The 23347-nt window shown below is 39.0% G+C and overlaps 1 protein-coding gene across 4 annotated transcripts in view; it reads left to right on the top strand.

Annotated features, from left to right (window-relative positions):
* Positions 1 to 23347, top strand: part of FMN1 (formin 1) — a 452266-nt gene that overhangs the window by 185898 nt on the left and 243021 nt on the right. For all 4 annotated transcript variants that reach the window (XM_059913697.1, XM_059913699.1, XM_059913696.1 and 1 more), the window contains one exon: positions 6886 to 6947. In XM_059913697.1, coding sequence (XP_059769680.1) covers positions 6886 to 6947 — 62 coding nt within the window. The remainder of the gene's footprint in view (positions 1 to 6885; positions 6948 to 23347) is intronic.

Raw genomic sequence — 23347 nt, 5'->3', positions numbered from 1 at the left:
TAGTCCCTTTAGTTTCTTTGTGTTCTGTTGCTTGAGGAGACATTTGTCCAGGTTGCAAGCACTGCAGCAGAGGGTCCCAGGTCTCAGCCTGTCTCACCAGCTCCTTAATTTGGGGCATATACTTATAGTACTTCTACTATTTTTTAAATTTCTTCTTTAAACCAATTGATTTTTTTTGCTTTGTTTTTACTTAAATAAAATTAACCTTATCTTAAAGCAGTGATTCTCACACTTTAGCATGCCTCATCACTTGGAGGGCTTGTTAAAGCATCTTCCAAGTTTCTTATTGAGTAGGTCTGGGGTAGGCCTAAGAATTAGCATTTCTAAGAAGTTCCAGGTGATGCTGATGGTGCTAATCTAGGGACTAAGCTGTATCTTATAACAGTGTCTTATCAACACTGTCTTATGGCAGTAATACTCATGATAGCATGGGTTTTATGTGCTAGTTTGATTTCTTTTTCTAATGCACATAAAATAAATATTCAGCTGTTAAAGTCCAGCTGTCTGTTACCAAAAAAAAAATGACCTCACTGGTGTGCATGCAAAACTTTGGAAACACTGAGTAGTTTACAAATATAATTCAGAGGAAGCGTCCTTTAAAACTGAAGGTACGTACTTGAACGTGTTTTTGAACAATATAAGGCAGTGGGTGAAGCCGATGTGAGACGCACACAGTGTACACGTTAGAGTCCGTGGGCAGGAATAGAGCTGCGGTTTTCATTTTGGGGGGACATCAGAAATTCTCTAATTCCCCAGCTGCGTGCATAATCCAGTTTTGCCAGTGTCATGTGTGTATGGTAGGGAGGGACTGGGATATGTAGGATGTGTGTGTAAAGAGAGAGTATAAATGAAAACCAGATTTAACCACAAACTGGTGACTACAGGCCTGGAAGTCTCCATGGAGAAGATGGACAAATCATAGTCACATAACTTGCTGGAACCATCCATCATGACTCACACTGTTCATGTTGACCCCAGACTTATCAAACCTCCCTGTGATTAAAAATACCCCGTGCCCCTTTTAAAGAGTTAGGGAAAAATTTCCCAAGTTTACAAGTGATTCTAGTAATTGGATAAAGCCAACAACCTTTAAAGTTCTTAGGCATTTTGAGTTTTGTTTATACCTGATGATGCTTACCCAACCATAAGAACAACAGTAACTCACAAAGAAACAAAACAAGCAAACAAAAACTCTGTGGAGGAAATAACACAGGTTCTTTGGGCTTGAATGACATCATTGGTACTGTGGTTGCATTGGTAGCATGTGGTTTGGGGGGAAGTTGTTCAACCTGTGCACCTCAGTCTTCCCGTCTGTAAAATGAGCCTCGATAAAAGATCCACCTTGTGTGATGTGAGGATGGCATGAGTTAACCTCTGTAAAGTGCTTAGAACAGTTCCTGAGAAACAGCACTCAGTAACGTTATCTATACCCTTATGTAATTAAGAGAAGCTCATTCAGTCAGTGATAAACTGCAGCAGTGGTTCCCACATACCGCCACGTTAGACAGATCATCTTTAACTTTGCTCTTGGTGAGGTGGAGAACACAGCCCTGTATCTGGTGGAAAGGACGTTTTGTTGTTGTGAGCTGATCAAAAACAAAGGTTTGTACAGTAAAAAGGGTCACTACCAATTAGATCAAGTACTTGACTAGAAAGAACTATATTTTTATGGAGGGAAGTTCTTACTTATTTTCCCCCAGAATGTTGAATCCTGTCAGTCAGGATCCCTTTTCCTTTTTCTGTCTTTCCATATTATATAGTATTTTCTTAAAAGACATTCTTCAGACATCTTTTTTGTGGGCTAGATTATCTGAATCCATTTGTTAGTTTCCATTGGGGCTAATGAGGCTTCAAAGAAGTCTGCCTTTTTCAAGCCCTGGTAGTCCAAATCTCTATTCCTCCTTTTCACACATTCATAGAATCCCCAAACTACTGAATTTCAGGGTTGAGTTCTCTCTCTCTTTCTCTCTTTTTTTTTTTTTTTGACCGTGCAACATGATATGCAAGATCTTAGTTCCCTGACCAGGGATTGAACCCGTGGCCCCTACCGTGGAAGCGCGGAGTCCTAACCACTGGACCATGAGGGAATTCCCAAGTTCTCTTTTTAAGAAACAAAAACATCCTTCGTGTTGAATGGAGACCTCTGCCTCCCCATCATCACCCCCAAGAGACAGGGAGGATTTGCCTTGGTCCACTCCAAGGCATTTGCAAACCCAAAACATGTGGAGGGAGGGGACGGCCACGAACAAGACACAATTGAAAACTACCAACCAAATAACCAATTCGTTATTCTGTAACCTTTATATTCTCTTACCATTCTCTTATAAGCCCTCAAAGTGAGCATTCCACTAGTGAGGGTGTTAACTTCCTCCTTCTGTGTGCTGCCCAGAGATTGTATTTTGTCATCCCAGGAATGGGGGTGTGTTTTCTTGCCACCTGTCACACTGGGACTGTTGGCACAAATACTTGTTTGAGGAGGAGATGAATCAAGATTTACTGGGTGTTAGCTTTGCAGCGATCTTCATCAGTCTGTTGATGAGTCATAACTGTATCCGTCACACCCTTACAGGTACCATTTACACAAAATGAATCATTTCCAAATATATTCTATGCGATTTCTATTTAGGATGTAGACGTTATTCCCAAGGGGCATCAGATTTGCAGGAAGGTTGGTTTAGCTAAGCTTCCTTTGTTTACTGTTTAGAGACTTGGAATTGATTAAGGTTTAGATATTGATCATCATATAGGTTAGGACTCAATATGTATACAAGACGCACACTTACTAAATTGTTTTATTCTTATTTGATCCATCTAGAGACTCTCTTATGACTACATGATATTCTTTATATGATAAATGAGAAAATTATTATAACCAGAGTTACCTTTTTTCTTATATTTTAATGTTAGGTGTACATAAAGGAAATGGTATAGAAGGCGTAGAGGTTAAAGAATAGTTTTTCAGTGAACACGCTTGTTCCATCATAGCCCAACTCAACTCCTCCTCTCCTGGATGCCACCATTATCCCGACTTTTGTTAATATTATTTGCTTTACTTGTATAGTTTTTTCATTTGTGTACCTAGGACTAGGATTGTTGGGTAAGGAGGTATGAATATCTTCAATCTTATTAGAAAATGTCAAACATTTTCCATAGTGATTGTGCCAGTTTGCACTCCTGCCACAAGGGTGTGAGAGTTTCCATTGCTCCACATCTTCACCAGCAGTCAGTTTTGTCCAGCTTGATTCCTGATTACTATTGAGAATGAGCACCATTCAATTCATCTGTTACTTGTATGTCCTCTTTTTAGAGTGTCTATTGACATTTTTGTCTATTTTTCATTTTCCATAGTTTTTTAGGAACTATTTACATATATTTATACTAGATCTTTATTTGTTCCAAGTGTATTCTCCCACTCCGTGGCTTGTCTTTTCTCTCTCTTTATGGCATATTTTGATGAAAAGAAGTTCTTAATTTTAATACAGTCAAGTTTATTAGTTTTTTTTCCTTTATATGGGATGCTTTTTTGAATCCTAAATTCCTTCCTGCCCTGAAGCTATAAACATATTATGCTATGTTATCTTATAAAATACTTACAGTTCCATTTTTTACAGTTTAGCTCATTATATGGTATAAAGTTGGGATCCAGTTTTCATGTGAATATCCACTTCTCCCAGCCAATAGTTATTGAAAAGACTACTCTTACTCTAAAGAAAGATCTTTTGTGCTACTTCTGTCATATCTAGTGACCATAAATTTATGTTATATTTCTGGGCTCTCTAGTCTATTTGTCTGTCTGTTATTCCTCTTTTAGTACCACACCACCTTAATTAGGTTGTGATATGGAAAGGTAATTCTTGTTAGATGGTAAGGCAAGTTGTCTTTGATATTTACTTGGAGTTTCTTGGCCCTTACTGGCTTTCTGCATGTTCGTGCTTCAGTAAACATTTTAGAATGAGCTCCTTAAGTTTGAACAAAACAAAAACCCTTAGAAATGTTGAATGGGATTGCATTGAATCTGTAGATCAATTTGGAAAAATAAACATCTTTACAATATTGAGTCTTATCAAAAACATGGCTTGCTCACTTTCTGTGTCTTTCTTGGTAATATATTTCAATATAGTGTTTCTATTTTCTCATATGAAGTCTTACCTATTTTTGGTAAGGTTCTAAGTACTTTATGCTTTTAGAGGTACTGTGTCAAGTGTTCTTTGTTAAACTGTTGCTAATATCAGGACTGTTGTATACTGATTTAATATCCAGCAACTCTACTAAACTCACATATTAATTCTAACATTTTATCTGCAGAATCTTTTGGAATTTTCTAAATACACAATCATAGTGAATAATGGCTTTATTTTTTCCTTTATTATATATAAAAATATGTGTGTATGCACATGTGTTTTTCTTTTTTTCTTGTCCTACTGCATCTGCTAGTGCCCTTAGGAAAACAATGAATAGAAGTGGTAGTAACAGGTATTCTTGTGTTATGCTGAATCTCTTAGGGAAAACATTGAAAAGTTAAATACTTGTAATATTTAAAAATGAACATACTATAGAGTTAACTTTTTTCTTTTTGGTATGAAAATTCTGATTCTGAGTTTTAACCCGATGTATAGATTCATGTAACCACCACCATAATCAGAACAGAGAATAGTTACATCACCTTCAGAATTCCTTTGTATGCTGCCCCTTTGTAGTCTAACTTTGGCTAACTTCTGGCCATCTTCTGGCCCATCTCTAACTTCTGGCCACTGCTTCTCTTATCTGTTCTTCATCCCTATGGTTTTGCCTTTTCCAGAATGTTATATAAATGAAATTAAACAAGAGTTTACCTTCTGAGACTGACTTCCTTCACTCTGCATAATGCCTTTGATATTCGTCTTTGTTGATGTATCAATAGTTCATTCCTTATTATTGCTGAGGAGTATTGCATTCTGTGGATATACCACAGTTTATTTATACATTCACCCATTGAATTATGCATGATTTTAGCTCTGCAACTTATTCAGCTTCCTTGGATAAGCTGCTTCTCCATGCATCAGTTTCTTCATCTGTAATGGGGATAATGCACCTACATCATAGGGTTATTGTGGGGACAAAATGAGTTAATACATATGAAATACTTAGATAAGGCCTGATATATAGTAAGTGCTCAGTAAATGCAATCCATCATTATTGTCCCCAATATTAGTAAAGATTTTGAGGTAGAAAACTCGACAAGTTCAAGAAATAGCCAGAAAGCCAATGTGCCTGGCATGAAGTGAGAGGGGAAGGTGGCATGTAGAAGGTATGCAGGTGTAAGGTCATGAAAGGCCTTATGGACTGCAGCAGGGAGTTTTGATTTTACTCCAAGTGGAAAGCCAGGAATGAGACATGATCCAATTCATGCCTTTAATAGATCATTCAGGCTTCAGTGAGGAGAATGAGTTAATGGTGGTGGTGGGAATGAAAGCATATTACCGCGGTGCGCGGTGGTCCAGGGAAAAGATGGTGGTGGTTTGGACCATAGTGGTGGTTGTGGGGTTGGTGAGAAGTGGTTTGATTGAAGGTAGGGTTTGGATGTAGAACCCACAGAACTTGCTGAGGGATCGTAGTTCAGTGGAACACATTTCCCATCAGAGTAGTGGTGTGGCTAGTCATAATTATCAACAGCAACACTCCTGTCTCTCACAGCTTTCCCAAAGATTCTCCTCATCCACTTTTTAAAAAAATTTTTTATTGGAATATAGTTGATTTACAGTGTTGTGTTTCTGCTGTACAGCAAAGTGAATCAGTTATACATATACATATATCCACTCTTTTTTAGATTCTTTTCCCACATAGGCCATTACAGAGTATTGAGACAAGTTCTCTGTGCTATACAGTAGGTTCTTATTAGTTATCTATTTTATATATAGTAGTGTGTCATCGGCTTTTGAATTGAAACCTAAACTTTCATGCCTGAATTTCTGGAATCCATCTGAAGAAATAGCATGACTTTTCATACATTTTTAAATGACATCTAAATGACTTTCTTACTCATAATCACAGCCCCAAACACATTTGTGTTTAAAAAAAAAAAAAAAAAAAAGGCGACTTATCCCACAGCAATTTTTTCTTCTAGTGTTTTGCTTTGTGGTTCTTTGCAGCCTGTATAGTGCTGTGACCGACCCCACATTCTTAGTTGTCCTGCTGGAAATAAAGTCGTCCCGGGTGCTTCATGCTTTGCCAGGGGGATGGTAGTTTTAGTGGTTGGCAGGAGTTCCTGTGTACACTTAGGACTTATTGTTGGAATAAACATTATTAGACTTAGACGAAAATTGGACCAGAAATTTATTTTTGTCCTCCTTTCAACCTCAACTCACCCTAGAGTCTCTCATCCGCATGACAAATGGTCTTGACTTTCTGAAGTGATCTAAAGATTAAAATCAGCCCTGGGTGCTTGCTTATTCAAATGGAGATTTCTTCTTTTTCTTTTGGAAACAGTTAAAAATAGAGTTCTGTAATCTCACATAGAGAAGTTTTCTTTTATTTCCTGTGTGTCTGCTCTTAACATGACTGTATTTGTTCTCTGTGGGGCTTTAACTCCTCCTTAAAGACAAACACCGGACCTGGTCTTTATCTGGAACACTTATCATACCTTTTTTTTTTTTTTTTTTTAACCCTATCCGATCTGCTTAATTTGGGACATCTCATAATTCAGGATTTGCTAAATCGGAGTAAATCTCCCTTCTATTCTGAGCTTCTTGCTCTGTTTTGCCCCCGTTTTCATTATCTCTTATCAGGTTAATGTCAAACTATGGTATTTATTTACTCAGTTGACTTGTAGGAGGGCCTCTGGAATCTTGGAGATATTCACTTGAATTTTGTGCTTCTTTGTAATTGGCTTCTTTTGTGATCTTACAGAATACCAAGCTGCTATTTTACACTTGAAGAGGGAGCACAAAGAAGAAATTGAAAACCTGCAGGTATACCTCTTTGATTCTACTGAACTGGTTATTTGAGACTGATAACTTGGTTTTCTCATGTGCCGAAGTAAATACTCTGCTTTTGTTGACATATTTACCTAGACAGCATCTGCACCTTGCACCTGCCACCGGGCCTTGAGTTTATCCTGGGGATGAAAGCCTTGAACTCCATTTTTAATAGAATTCAATTCCTATTGTTTTTTAAAAAAATACCACAAATGCATTTGGGAAAAGGATTTGATTGGAGAAAATGATGGTTTTATTTGGAAAGCAGGCAAGAAGATAAGAGTATTTAGACTTTTACTGTTTATAAGAAGGCTTTGAAAAATTGTTTCCTGTGCACCGTGCGAATTATTTTGTTGGGCATCCTCCCAGCCATGTGTTCGTATCTGTCTGTCGCTTAGCATATGTCTGCAATGTGATGTCAAGCAGATTAAAGCACTTAAGGAGGTGGCCCTAGTAGGAGGAAGAGTTGTCCTGGGCCAACCGTTCCATATCCCCAGGGAGTGCATGGAAGTTGCTGACTTGATCTCCTTTGTGAAGCCCAGAAAATCTGAGGGATCATTTCCTTTGTCCCACTCATTATCATTCCCGTATGTTTGGTATTTGCTTGCTGTGCCTGTAACAGGAAGTTTCAGAGTCTTAATTTCACATAACTAAACATTGAATCAGGCACTGTTTCTAGTTTACTGATGGCTGGGGTTGACCCCCATATCTCAGGAGAGAATATTAGTGCAATTCAAATCAAACTTGGTTAGTTGTATAGTGCTTAACTCGTTACATGCTAAGTCAGTGAGTTTGTGGATCAAATAGTCTTCTTTCCATTAAGTGATAATATCCTTTTAAAAATAACTGTGGTGGTGTACTGGATTGTATATGAAGTCACTGCAGGTAGCAAAAAGATCATTAAATAAGTCATACGGGGTATGAATACAGGCCACCCTTATCCAGCTTGGTTTAAGTAGTTTGGAGGAGAGAATGAGTCCATTGCACACAGAAACAAAAAAGTGGAAAAGTACCTCTGACTCCTAGGGGACAAAGAGAGGGGGAGGCCCTTATCTCCTTTGTTGCCAAACGTTTTACAGAGACCTCGCTTTTTTCCTTTGTTCTGGTGTGTAAAAGATTCTCAGCTGTCTCGGAGAAGCTGAAGTAGGGATTAATTTAACAGGCAGATTGCTAAAGAGGGTGGTACAGAAGTGATTCTGTGAAAAGCTTTTTTAACAGCTCAGATATAAGAGTTAACACTACCTTCCTCAAGTTGTAGACCAGCCCTGGGAGGACTTTGACAGCTAAATAATATTCACAGGAACCACAGGTACTTACAATCTCCGGGTTCTTCCTTTGTGCTGGGCATTTTCCTAGGCATGTTCTGTGCATTATTTCATGTCTTTTCATCTCCACAAAAGTCCCATGATCTCACATCTCAAACTAGGAGAAGGTTGGAGAAGGGGAAGAGAAGAGTAAATGGAAGGGGAAAAAGTATATTGGGATCATGATCTCCACTTAAAATAAAGGTTAGACCAAGATATGATTGACAGTAGTAAACGTTAAAAAAAATGTTCCTAATTATACCTTCAGTTTTAAGTATCTCTGAAATAATTATGTTCTTGTAATGCTGTTAGTAAACTAAGAAAAGAAAAAAACAGTCCCATATTGATGATTGATACCAAGTTGCTGAAACCCTGTGGCAATGGCACGCTACTGCCATCAGCGTACAGATGGGGCGCAGTGTACCCCATCTGTACACTGAACTGTAGCTGGGAACTAGTCCAGCAGTCTGACAGCTCTCGATAGGAAACTGGCAGCTCTTACTCCTCATCTGACCTAGAGAAGTGTCTTGTTGGCAAACAGAGAATTTTAAAGATTCAATTAGGAATAGTTTCAAATATGGAGAGATTTCTAGCTGCTTCTAAAAAACAATTGGAAAAGCTGGCAATGTTGGGCTTATTTTCCTGTATAACTTTAACCTGCTGGGGTTAAGGAGCAGACGTCACTTCTACCAGGACACGTGTTCTCTAGTTTGCCACTGTCCCCATTGTGGGCCGTTTTCCCTGCCTGGCTCCTTTATGCTGTCATGAATCCCTGTTCTCTGGGAGATGTAGAAAATAACTAGGTGGGTAGCAATACCAACCAGTCAGAACAGACACAAATTTGTAAAACAACAACCCAGCCTGGCTGTACTCTTGGGGTACTCGCTGAATAATACCATCGCACCTGTTTTATTCCACAAAGTCACAAAGTCACATCTCCTGTCACAGGACTGGTTAAAGATAATTGGTGAGCAGCTGTTTCCTTACTCATTTCTTTATGTGGATTTCCACTTGCAGCCTTCATTGCCTGTTAGATTTTCTTTCTCCACTTAACAGGTCATGGAGAAGTCAGACGTGTTTCAGGACTTCTTCAAAATGCTTTTCTAGAATAAGAAAGATTCCATGCTTAAAGGATACAAGAAAAGTGATCCATTCTATCGCCATATACAAGATTTGATATGTATGACATTTAGTTTTTTGAGACTGTTTTCATAGACTTTAAAGAAACAGCGTGGTTCAACAGAGAACCTAAACTCAGTTTGCTATTCTGTTTTAGACCATAGATTTGTAGGGAAGTCATTTAATTGTTCAATTCCCCCACCCGGAAAATGGAATCCTTACCACTTTAAGTGATTTGATTGAAAGTTGAAACATTCAGCCCAGAGTCCCAAGGCTTGTAAGTGGGGAGTCTGGAGTTTTAATCTCGTGCATGCTCTGTAGCCCACATTTGTGGAAGGCTGCGCTCTAGAAAGGGCTTGGTCCTGGGACCAGCTTTTCAAAACGCGTAGCAACTTAGATACATAGTCTCCCTGTAGTTCAAAAGCAAAAAATTATTGATGACTTGAATGAATCCATTTCCAAATTCCATCAATTTATATATACCTTCAACTCAAAGCACTTGGCTGACTTTTCTACTGAAAGCTCCAGCAGGAGAGTGGTTGCAGGTCAGACATTTTCCATGGCTTGACTATTTCATGTCATTTATGATTATAACCAGCAAAATTCTTAAATTTTGCCCAGTATGCCCTTTATTTAGCGAACTCTGCCTTAGAGAGTATATGATCGCTTCATGATATTCAGTATCATCTAGTTCAGTTTTCAGTTTTGAGTAATTCTGTGTTACTGATTTTATTTTTGAAAAAGTGGCACCTTACACTTACAGATACTTATTTGAGAAATTTTTGCTTGTGGTAGCCATTGCATAACAAGTTCATGGCCATTGGGTAGAAACATAGTTCACACCTGCCCTTTTAAGGCATGTGATAAAACTAATTCTACCACGGTATAAATGAAGAGTTTTTCCTTCAGGATTGTCTAGGAGCAAGGTTTGACAGTCACTATCACAGCTCTTGTGCAAAATCTTTCTCTACATAGTTGATCTTTGTCTTATCGTAGTCAGAGAACCAGGTGTGATACTATTTTATGTGTGACGAGAGTATGAAAGAACTCAGGTTTTTGAGTCAGGATTCAGTTCAACTCCTTGCACTGTGACATTAGGAAATTAATCAATGTCTCTGGGACTTCTCTCAGTTTCAGCATTTGTGCAATAATAATCTTATTGATGCACAAATAACAAATGTTGGCAAGGATGTGGAGAAAATGGAACCCTCCTACACTGTTGGTGGGAATGTAAATTGGTGCAACCACTGTGGAAAACAGTATGGAGGTTTCTCAAAAAACTAAATACAGAACTGCCATATGACCCAGCAGTTCCACTCCTGGGTGTATATCTGAAAAAAACAAAAACACTAATTCAAAAAGACATGCACCCCACTGTACATAGCAGCATTGTTTACAATTACCAAGATACGGAAGCAACCTAACTGTCCATCAACAGATGAATGGATAAAGATGATGTGATATATATATATATATATATACACACACACACGCACATATACATACAGTGGAATACTACTCAGCCATAGAAAATAATGAAATTTGGCCATTTGCAACAACATGGATGGACTTAGAGGGTGTTATGCTAAGTGAAATAAGTCAGACAGAGAAAGACAATTACTGTATGATATCATTTATATGTGGAATCTAAAAAAATAAGACAAGCTAGTGAATCTAACAAAATAGACTCACTGATATAGAGAACAAACTAGTGGTTACTAGTGGGGAAAGGGAAGGGGGGAGGGGCAATATGGGTAAGGGATTAAGAGGTACAAACTATTATGTATAAAATCAGTAGGCTAGTGGGAAGCAGCCACATAGCACAGGGAGATCAGCTCAGTGCTTTGTGACCACCTAGAGGGATGGGATAGGGAGGGTGGGAGGGAGACGCAAGAGGGAGGAGATATGGGGATATATGTATACGTATAGCTGATTCACTTTGTTTTAAAACAGAAATTAACACACCATTGTAAAGCAATTATACTCCAATAAAGATGTTTAAAAAAAAAAACATGTTCATAACACTGTAGAATGTAGTACTGATATTTAAGATAGATTAAACATTATTGAGTAAAAAAAATCAAGTTGCCTATTAGCGGTATGATTCCTATCATAAAAATTGTGTGTGTGCGCCTGTGTGGGCTCATAAATAGTGATTTGAAAATTTTATTTCCCATAATGTTTACAGTGGTTGCCAGGTTAGGATTTTTTTCTTTGTTAATTAGGCAGTTCTGAATTCCTTGAATTTTCAACATGCATATGTACTCGTTTTATAATCAAAAAAAAACTCAATAAAGCAATATAATCTATATAAATAATTCAATTTTATATGCTAAAAAAAATATAAATAAATAAATAAGCTACAAGGGTATATAGTACAGCACAGGGAATATAACCAATATTTTACAATAACTATAAATGGAGTATAACCTTTAAAAATTGTGAATCACTGTGTTGTACATCTGTAACTTGTAAAATATTGTATATCAACTATAGCTCAATTAAAAAAAAATTTTTTTAAATTATGATAATTTGATGATGCCTCCCTTCTAGGATTGTTCAATATGACGTATACCCGGTTACCAACACATGCTCAGTAAATACTATTTCTCATTCCTTTTGCCCTGCACAGGTCTCCTTGTAATTAGGCAGCTTCAGTTTAGAGTGGTCCTCAGGCTCTTTTGATTAAGGACTTCCCTGGGACTTTGACTTATTCTTTGAGGGTGACTTTTCCATGATCTTCCAGCTGTTCTTCGGTGTCTGTGCTCTATATCAGGGGCTCTAAACCGGGCTTTCCCAAAGCTCATTCTACTGAACGGTGAGCCTCTGAAATGCTCCTTGACAAAAGTATTTCATGGTCAAATAAATTTGAAAAATATCTTGTTCCCCTGTTAGAGCTTTACCATGAATAGAGAAGAATGGAGGGAGGGAGGGAAGGAGGACTGTATAGCTTGTTTCTCACATAATTCTTTTTTTCCTCCAAGTAACTGATGTTTCTGAACTGCTCTATGTTGATTCGTATAATCTTGTCTCAGTGTACAAGGCACATTCTGAGTTCAAGTTAAATCCTTTGAGTGGTCTCATCACCTTTTCATGCCATCAAGGTCCTGCTTATTAATCTGATTGTAGGCACCTGGGGGGAGAAGGTTTTTTTTCTGTCTTTGAAAGTACCCAGCAAAGTGCTTGGCACATAGATGATGCATAGATATTTCTTTGAAATATCTAACAAGCTATGATTCAGAAACATTAGCACCTAAATGTAATCAAATCCTCACTGTGTGCCCACCTTTGTTCTATGCATTTGGTGTTTGTATCATAAAGAGTAAATGTAGAAATATAAGCAAAGTAATAGATTTGTCCCCATTTTATAGATGACAAAACCTGAGTCTCCCAGAGACCATGAATTGTCAGAAGTCCTAGACTAGTAAGTGGGGGAACCTGAATTTGAATCCACCTAGATCTGTCTGACTTTGAAACCGATGCTCTTTCTATTAATCAATGCAACATTAATGGAAAGAATGTTGGATCTAGAAACAGAAGGTCTGGAGTGAGGTCTTACTTTGGGGACGAAGAACAATGTGAACTTCAGGCAATTTTTTGGACTCAGTTTCCTAATTTATAAAATGAGGGACGGACCAGGCCATATACTAATAGTACCTTTGAATTTTTATTATTGGCCCAAGCATACTTTTTAAAAAATTTCAATTTGTCCACCACAGTGTCCTTTCAGCCTTAGGGTTATGTAACTCAGAGTCTCCAAAGCCCTGTTATTTACACCCCCCCTCCCCCGTTTTCCTTTTAGCTTCTTCCGGAGGTTCCCCTTTCTAACCCGGGTGTCTCTTCTCAGCTCTGCTTCCTTCCGTGGGACACTGTTTGGGTGTTCAGTGACACTCTGCCCTCGAGCTTCCCAGTGCTGATTAGGGTGCCTGAGTCAGTGAGGGGATGCAGCTCTCAGAATGGTAAATGCAGATTCTGTAGGAGGGCCAGTTCTTCTTTCTGACAGGAGAAAAGCATGAGGGATGGGTAGGACTTCTTTGGCTCTCAACTTCCTCAATTTTGAAAGTTGAAAAAAAACAATGCATGCCCCACATCTGGCTTTTGAGGAGCCTGGATAATTTAAGAATATTGTTTTTGACCAGCACTTTCAGCAGTTTGGAAGTCAGTGCCATGGAAATGACACATTGTTTTATTTGTTTTTAAATAATGTTCTTTGGGTTGTGGGACAGAAGAAAAAGAACTAGCCAACAGTCACATTTCCTTTACGGGAACCTTTTCTATTTACCCCATTCATCACAGGCACAGTCCTTCACTAAGGGGAAACTTGACTGAGCAATGGCCTCTGGCAGGCCCCTGCTCATTGTGCAACACAGGCACATTTCTAATCTGGTAACTCCTACTGTGAAATGATCCAGGGATGGGCGCCAAACTAGAAATTAACTTGCATTCTACCTCGTGGGCCCCCAGAGAACCAAATGGTATGTTGGCCTCCACTAAGAGGAACTTGTAGACTTCCTTACTTTTCTCTCTCCAACCCACCCCACTGGTCCATTTCTAATAGTAAACACACTGCTGTTGAAACAAAATTGAGTACAAACTTGAGCTGATACAGCTAAATTTATAAAGACATGTACATCCTGAGCCTTTCCCATCTGTTATGTTCTTTGTTATCAACACAGCACATTTAAATCTATTAATTTATGGAGAATACTTTGAGGGAAGGGGAGTAATTTGTAGATTGATAAACAGAACTTTTGCAAATATGAAATGTGATGATTTCATTAAACCCTTATGGTATTCCCCTAAGTGCCGATATTTCATTACTGAGATGCCAGGAAAGAAGACAAAGTGTTGGGAAATATTTTAATTTGTTGTTTCATTGTGTATATACAGTGCAATGTTAGGAGTTTAGTAGATTTGCTGGTTTGCTGGTGTTGAGGTGCCTCTTGGGCCCCTGGCTACCTAGAAGCTTGCAGATATATTTGGAGTTGAACTTTGATGGAAAACACAAAGCAATTAATTCCCTAGCTGACTTAGCCCAGGAGCCCTTTGTCTCAGCCTTCAAGATGCTGTCTTGCCCCATATAATTCCATTATTTTTTCAAGCTGCATTTGCTGATAGAGGGAAACTGGTTGTAGAACGAAGAGTGTGTGCTTTACTTTCATTTGTATCATTGAGGCTGATGCCGGCTTTGTTTACCTCCTTCAGAGGCCATGGGCTCCAAACATCCCCATTGAGTCTTCTTGTTTTTTAATTGAAGTATAGTTGATTTACCATGTTGTGCCAATCTCTGCTGTACAGCAAAGTGACTCAGTTTTACACATACACACACACACAGACACACATACACAGACACACACACACACACATTCTTTTTTTTTAATATTCTTTTTCATTATGGTTTATCCCAGGAGATTGAATATAGTTCCCTGTGCTATACAGTAAGACCTTGTTGTTTATCCATTCTAAATGTAATATTTAGTTTGCAACCCCAAATTCCCAGTCCATCCCTCTCCCACCCGCCTCCCCCTTGGCAAGCACAAGTCTGATCTCTATGTCTGTGAGTTGAGTCTGTTTCTGTTTTGTAGATAGGTTCATATGTGCTGTATTTTGGATTCCGCATATAAGTGATATCAAGTGGTGTTTGTCTTTTTCTGACTTAACTTCACTTAGCATGATAATTTCTAGTTGCATCCATGTTGTTGCAGATGACATTATTTCGTTCTTTTTCATGGCTGAGTAGTATTCCATTGTATATATGTACCACATCTTCTTTATCCGTTCATCTGTTGATGGACATTTAGGTTGTTTCCATGTTTTGGCTGTTGTGAATAGTGCTGCTGTGAACTCCACCGAGTCTTAAACTCTGAACTTGAGTCACTCATGTGGGCCCAGATGGTTATTTTTTTTTCAATAGTTTTTGACTTTAGGGGACAGGCTGATGTTGGAACAGTGACTTTTTCAATGTTGGCCTTTGCTTTTTAAAAAAATTTTTTAAATTGAAGTATAGTTGATTTATAGTGTTGTGTTAGTTTCTGGTGTAAGCTTTTGCCTTTTTGACTCTTCATGAGAAATGAGGAAGTGAATGAAGTACGTTGAGCCTGTGGGGAGTGCTTCCTTCTCCCCACACTTGTCCTGCCTTGCTCCATAATGCTGTGTGTTTTGTACAGTCGTGTACCATTGGGTGAGTAATAGGTTTTTTACCCATAAAGTAAGAGTACAGGACTAGGTAGTCTACATTTCCTTCTGAAGTTCAATTATTTCTGGCCTGGGAAGAGTGGGCCCGTGTGTCTGCCTCAACTCAACCCAGAAGTCTTTGAGGTCCCCTGGTCCCACATTACCTGCAGCAGTGCTGGGCAATGAGTCATAATATGATGAATAGTTGCTGAGCAGTATGACTGGATGTTGCTAGAAATTTTTTCATGACTCAAGGTATTTCAGTAGAAAGCTGTTTTAGAGGTAGCATTAGGAGAGCCAAAGAGTTCTTAACTTTATGGCGCCATCAAACACAATCCAAAGGAGTGAGTTTGCTCATCATCATGTCATTTAAAAAGTCACCCTTGAATCAATTTAAATGAGCACGTGTACTCTTAATTTGCCACAACTCTTCCCCACGTTCCCTGTTGTCTTGCTGATGTTGATTGCCAGGCCCTGTAGACATCCACGTTGGTGACCCCCCGGTATAGAGCTTGGAGAGGCTAAGTAAGAAAGTCCTCATCCTCTTTTCTCCGTGGTTTCATGCGTACCAAGCAAACATCCTTTGAGCTTTTAGACCTTTGTGGGCTTTTACATTTCTTTTCTCTTCCTTTTTTCCTTCCTTCCTTATTCCCTTTCTTTCTTCTTCCCGTCCTTCCCTGAAAGGGCTATTGATGGAATAGAGAGGGCAGCTGTGTTGGAAGGGTGAGCAAGCGATAGCTCTTCGCGCAAAAACTTGGGTATGGTTGGTGTCCTACTACATTTTTAGGAAGCAATAGGGAGAAACTGTGTTTGATTTTCAGAGTTTAAATGCTGAGTACCCTTTGCTTTCTGACTTAATTGGAGATGGTTATGACCATCATTGTTGAATATGAAGTACACACTGCCAGGCACTCTACTTGGTGCTTTCTATACATAATTTCTAATCAAGTGAGGCTCAGAAGTTAAGTGCTGTCCTGCGTTTTCATAGCTGGCTAGTGGAATGGCAAGATCTCCTAACCAGCTCTGTCTGGTTTCTAAATCCACTCTGTTTCCACTGTCCACTTGTCAACTGATTTGACGTACTTTCTCTAGTGTAATGGTTTCCTAACTTTTCATTTTTCCCTCTTCCTCTCATCCTGTGGCAAAGACTTCTGCAGATCATCCCTTATTTTTATCCTGTACAAGCTCTTTATATGGTAAAAAACAAAAAAATGGAGACATTTATGTGATGTTTATAAAGAAAGAAAAAAGAGCAGCAGAGACCTCTTATTTCGCTGGGTTCAGAAATGACGAGCTCTTCTTCCTACCTAAGTATAGAAGAAAAGAGCACCTGAACTGCATTTCTTGTAGCTGGGCCTGAGCCCAGCTTGAGGAAGAGCCTCTAGTATTTGTCACCATAATCTTGATATTTGTCTGTATTCATCTTAGAGATTTGAAACCTGAATCTCAGAGAAATCAATTTCTGAGACCATAAATTAAGTAAGAAAATACAGTGGCAAAACTTCTCTGCGTCCTGCCAGCTACTCACTTCGTTGATTTCTGCAATTTGAATATAGGAGTTCCTCAGCTGTTTTCAAACCTATCTTCCCCAACAGAGCTCCAGCATTACTGACCCCTTACACACATGGGTGATGTGGCTCTTCCCTGTGCTGTCACCTATTTGTAGGATGTGCCCACATGTGATAAATGGGCACCTGTGCTTCTTCTAAGAAGTCCAGCCTCATGTGGGCTTTGGAATCTAGAGTGTGAATTTATGATGTCTTTGTGTGTGTGTGTATGTGCTTTGATCATTTCACTGCAGCTGCTTCTATTGAAGGAGTGATAATAGCTGATATTTAGTGAGCACTTACAATGTTCCAGTCTTTTTGTATGAGGATTAAATGAGTTATTACACCAACTCTATGAAGTGGCACTCAACCTCTACACTGAGCCTCTGAAAGTTCTTCCACCTTGAAGGTCCTTGCCTAGAGAGGATTTGTACCATGACCTTGGTTCTGGACTGACCCTTGCCTTTGATCTCTCCTTGGGTTGAATATCAGGCCTTAAGAACGATGGACCTTAGCAGCAGAAATTGCTGAAAAATAAACCCACATAATGAAGTCAACTAACCATTCATTGGATGAAATGGAACACAACCCTAGGCAGGACAGCTGAGTAGAAACACAGGCGTGGAATCTTCCTTGGGTTGAATCCTATCTCCATTACCAACTAGATGCGTGGTCTTAAATGATCTAAACCTTTCGGAGCTTCAGTTTCTCATCTGAAACTGTGGTCATGGTGACATTGTAACTTGGTTGATATGATGCTGATTGCAACTGTTGTGATAGCTAAGTATGGGACTGGAGGTACAATGGCAGCGGTAGATGACTGACAAATAACTATTTATTTGTTCTGAGGAGCAGCATGTTAAGTTCACTTTAAGCCAGTGGCTGTTGATTTGTATTCTTTGGCAGTAATGTTTTCTCAACATAAACCATGCACCTATAAATATATAAAAATAAATAAATTCTGTGATTAATGTTATACCTAATGTTCCAAAGAGCATTGCTTTTAATATTTTTGTGATATAAGTGTGATGCTCTAGTTTCCATTACTGCCTGTTAAAGGAAATATTGCTGCTGCCACGATTTTATGAAAGAAATATCTGAATATGTGAAAGCACCCCAAGAGTTAGGGCCCCCCAAGTCTCTGCTATAAGGTATTGCGTTTCAAAATTGTTCTTGCTCTAAAGATAAACTCCTTAAAATACATTTTATATATATATAACTCTGCTTTTTATAGTTTATCTTTTTCATAATAAATACTCATTGAGCACTGGCAAATATGAAATGTGCTAGAGATAAAACATCACTTAAGGGGACTTCCCTGGTGGCGCAGTGGTTAAGAATCCACCTGCCAATGCAGGGGACAACGGGTGCGAGCCCTGGTCCGGGAAGATCCCACATGCGGCGGAGCAACTAAGCCCGTGCGCCACAACTACTGAGCCTGTGCTCTAGAGCCCGCGAGCCACAACTGCTGAGCCCACGTGCCACAACTACTGAAGCCCGCTCTTCTAGAGCCCGTGCTACGCAACAAGAGAAGCCACCGTAATGAGAAGCCTGTGCACCACAACGAAGAGTTGCCCCCGCTCGCCGCAACTAGAGGAAGCCTGCGTGCAGCAATGAAGACCCAACACAGCCATAAATAAATAAATAAGTAAATTTATTAAAAAAACCAAACAAACCATCACTTAATAATAGCAGCTAATACTATTGCATATTACTATATGCCAGATATTCTACTTAACACATACCCTAGATTATTTTGTTTAATCCCCACATGGATTATGTTCTCAGAGGATTTACTGTTTAGTTAAAAGAACAGAATGTACAAAAAAGGCTGAATAACAGGCAGCGTAAACTAAGTCCCTCATATTACCCAGAGGCTAATGAAGGGGAAGACTATGCAGTGTTAGCATTTTAAAATTATCTCCTTTCAATGGAATTTGCAAATTTCCGATCTTAGATCTCAGCTAAGAGAATTCTTAAGTCTCAGATGTTCTGATTGCCTTAAATGAGTGGCAGTTTCTTTAATTATTTATGAGTGGCAATTATAAAGTGTGCATTCTTCTTACCACTTACTATAGAGTTAGTTTATAGAGTGATTTCCCTCCCCTGCCCACCCTGTTTCCTGAGCATGGTAACTTCACGTCTTGGACCTTGGTCAGTTGTACTATTAAACACTAAAACTCTGGGGGTTCCTGCAAAAAAAAAAAAAAAAAAAAAAAGCTGCTGTAGGTGTCTCTGTAATACAGTTCTGCTTATTTTCTTTTAACACTCTGTGTGCAGTGACCCCTACCTGTTGAAAATAGATATGATATGCATAATTTAAAGTATTAATTGAGAAAGGTATTGCATAGATAGGTGGATCTGTGTGATCGGTTATCTGTGTATGACAATTATTTTGGAAGCCATCCCCCAGTCTCACCACTGGAGGTCACCTTAACTCTTTTTCTCTTAATAAAGCTCCAAGTTTTCTGTTGATGATTAAAGAAGCTTTCCAGTTTAGAGCTTTGCCTTAAACATGAAAAAGAAAATCGCTCTTAGTTTTTTTTTTCACAGAACACCATGCACAAATATGTATGACTAGTTCTATACTCATAGGCGTAATGCTTAATGTAATAACAGAAGCCGTATGTGTTGTGTTTATGGCCATAAATATACATGCACGTTCTATATGGCAGAAGACAAAGAGACGCCAAAAAAGCAATGCCTTTTGAAATTGAGCATCTGTGTTTCCTCAAAGAATGGACTCATCGAAAAGAAATTAGAGGTCTCTCTATTATTCGTTCATTCACTGTATGTTAGACTGCTGACTAGGTGTCAGCCACTGTGCTAGGTGCTGGAGGGAACAGAGCAGACATGATCCCTACTTTCTTGTAGGGAGCCTATATAGTCCAGTCAGAGACAGATGTTGATAAAATAATCAGTTAATATGATGAATGCTGTGAGGAAAAATACAGAACGAGGTGCTACGGATAGACTCTAATTTAGACTTGAGGGGTCAGGGAAGGATACTTTTAGGAAGTGACATTTAAGCAGAGACGCAAAGGGTGAAGAGGAGTGTGGTTGGTTTGAGGACTGTGGGGAGGCCGGTGTGCCCAGAGGGCAGTGAGTGACAAATAGAGAGTTCGGGGGAGAAGCTCTGCAGTAGGATTTTTCTAAGTTTTTAAACTGCATCCTGCACTAAGAAATAGATTTTACATCAAAACTCAGATTACATGTTTGTGTGTGTGTGTGTGAAATAAGAGTTCTGTTAAGCAGAAATTATTTCATGTGATGTATTCCGGTATATTCAACTCTCTTATTTTAAAAATGCTGGCGAGGAGGCATAAATTGATTTGTTATCCCACTCACGGATGACAGACCACAGTTTGAAAACCATGGCTGTGGAGGGGAACAAGAGGCCAGATTCTGGAAGGGTCTTGTTGGTCTTCTTAAGGCTTTCCAATTTCATCCTCAGAACAGTGGGAATCTACGGACTAAGTCTGAGCAGAGAAGTGTGTGACACGAATAGGATAGATTTGTGTTTTCAGAAGACCCCCCGGCTGCTGTTGCACGGGATAAATAGTAGGGGAGCCGGAGTGGAAGTGGACAGGACAGTTGGGAAACATGGCCATCTTGCGTGTAGGAGGTGATACTGGCTTTGACTAAGGCAGGGGCATGGGTGGGAGAATTCACACTCTCTGACAAAAAGCACTGACTTTCTACCAGTGCTGGTGGTTGCTTCTGCTGAAACTGGAACTACTAAAACTACCACTGTTGCTTCTCTGTTTTGCACAGCTTGATTTTTTTTCTTGGGTACCCAGACCACTACTTGAATGTAGTAAGTACACAATAAATATTTGTTGAATGAATTAATTAATAGGGAGGAAGAAGGTGCTGACACTATACTACCCTTTTGAGTGTGAAATGAGAAAGCTCTTTCTTGGTATCTGCATACCTTTCTCTCATCATAACTGAATATATATATACACACCACCAGGACAATTACTTTTCTTGACAAGTAGGTGACAATTTCTTATACAGTCTTTGGAAGCTGTTAGTGGGTATGTATATAATATAGTTCTGTTTCTTAATACTACGTATGGCGTGACCCCTCTCTGTTGCAAATAGATATAATACACATAATTTAAAGTTTTCTCATAAAATTGAGAAAACAGAATAAAGTGGGGTTTTTATTCAAATTTGGATGGGGTTTATAAGTTGAATCATATGAAATTGTTGATATTTCACCTATTTTGACTTTAAAACAACAATTTCATATGGCCTAATCCAGTATATTAGCACCAAAAGGCAAGGCAGTGAACATGTGCTGGAATTACATTCCTCCAGATGGACCATATGCTGAGATGCTCATTGGGGTCAGGCAGGGATTGAGAGACTACAACTGAGAATGCCCTGAGGTATTGCCCAAAGGATAGTGACCTGTATATTCTACGGTAACCTTTTTAAGTTAGACCTTATTGTTGAGACCTCTCATGACTCTTGTGTCCCATGTCACAGAATAATCTTGGTGAGCAGTTTCCCGGCCTTCAGGCAATCCATGAAAAAAAAAATTACTGAAAACTGTTTATCCAGCTTTAATTAGTATTTCCTGGTCTAGTGAACAGGCTAAATATTTCATGGTTCTTCCTAAGTGAGCCCAAACTGTTTTATGTTTACTCCATAAAAAATGAATAATGCTGCCCCACTATTGATCATGTTGGCCTCTGTAATACAGGTCTTTATAAAATTATTTGTATTTTGGTTTCCTCAGAGACCTTTCATAGTAAAACTTTCACTTCTAAAATTAGAAGTTACAGGAATATTATATTGTGGTACAGACACATACACAGGCAAATAATGAGAACATTAGCAAAGGAAGTGAATTAAACCTCTGCATTATATTGATTGCATGTCTTTTTGTTAAACAAATGTTTTGTTGAATCTTTACTTCTCCCACAGGTACCAGTTTTTTTTAGGTAAATGAAATTTGAAAACTGAGATTTGGTCTGCTGTTCAATAAGTAGCCTGGAGGGTCTTTTGATTTTTTCAAAATTAATCTTCAGTTAGTCCTGCTGGAAATTTATGGATGCGAAGTCTGATCCTATTTTTCCTGCTTCATACTTACAGTTCTCAACCACATCATCTCTAAATCCTTTTAAGTAGTGAAAATCTGTAATTATTTTCATGCAAAAAAAAGGGTTTTCCTTTTTGATATTCTCAGCGCATAAAATAACATTGATTCCAAAGTTGATGAATATAGTACAGCATCATTATTTTGTCTGTGGAATTCCCACATCCTAGAGTAGTGGCTCAATCTTGAGGCTTGATTGCCAAAATCAAATGGAAAGTCCTTTGCTTTTGCTATAAAACAATGGTGGATGGGCTTAAAACTGAGGAGGGGAGAAAACAAGATTGCATTACAAATCTGGCAACATCGTCCACACTAGTAAAATCAAATCCAATGTTGTTTTATGACTAAATTTATGTGAGCGCCCAGGATCAAAGGGCTCAAATCTCACTGGACTACAAGGTCCATAGTTCATGGCAAAAACTCATCAAAAAGAACGTTTTAGTCATTTAGGCTTTTCATTTTAATCAGCCACAGTCATAAAAGAGCCTTTAGGTGTCCAAAAACATTTTGCAAGATCAAGAGGTTGTTTTCTCGCTCGCTGAAGCAGCTTTCTTATTGGATCCATATAATGCCTGTGGCCTTAGCGTGTCAAAGGGCCACTGCCTCCGCATTGTTTGCCCTTGTGGGATGGTTTCTTTCGGTTCTTCTAACTGTGTATTACGTGACAATAAATTATGGTGTCTGACGGAAGGACCATAAAATTTTCACACAATCTATCAAGCTATTTCAGCCATTTAAAGTTTGGCCTCTGACAGCAAGCCAGGTACTTTGTAATGTTTAGACAGAAACAGAGTCTGCTGCCGGCATCTTGACAAGTGTCTAGAGACAGCTCTGCACGGGAGAAAGAACGCGAGGCTTGAGAGCGGGACCCAGTCTTAAGTCACAGCCCAGCTACTTTGTACAACTGTGACTTTGGACAACCCGTAAAATGGGGATCCTACCTTCACCACAGTGATATAGGGTAATATTTGTGGAGCTGCTCTCCCGCAGTAAGAACAGATACGCGCTAGGCATCGACTGTATGGGGAACCAGCCCGAGCAGCCCTGCGTTTTCAACAGGAGACCTGAGTAGGTACAGGGGAGAGCCTGCCTGGAGAGCAGCAAAGTGATGAGAAAATGTTCCTGAGAATGTGGAAGAGG

Source organism: Balaenoptera ricei, chromosome 2, assembly GCF_028023285.1.
Source record: "Balaenoptera ricei isolate mBalRic1 chromosome 2, mBalRic1.hap2, whole genome shotgun sequence".
Classification (NCBI taxonomy): Eukaryota; Metazoa; Chordata; class Mammalia; order Artiodactyla; family Balaenopteridae; genus Balaenoptera; species Balaenoptera ricei.
This window is presented reverse-complemented; position numbering and strand designations above follow the sequence as displayed.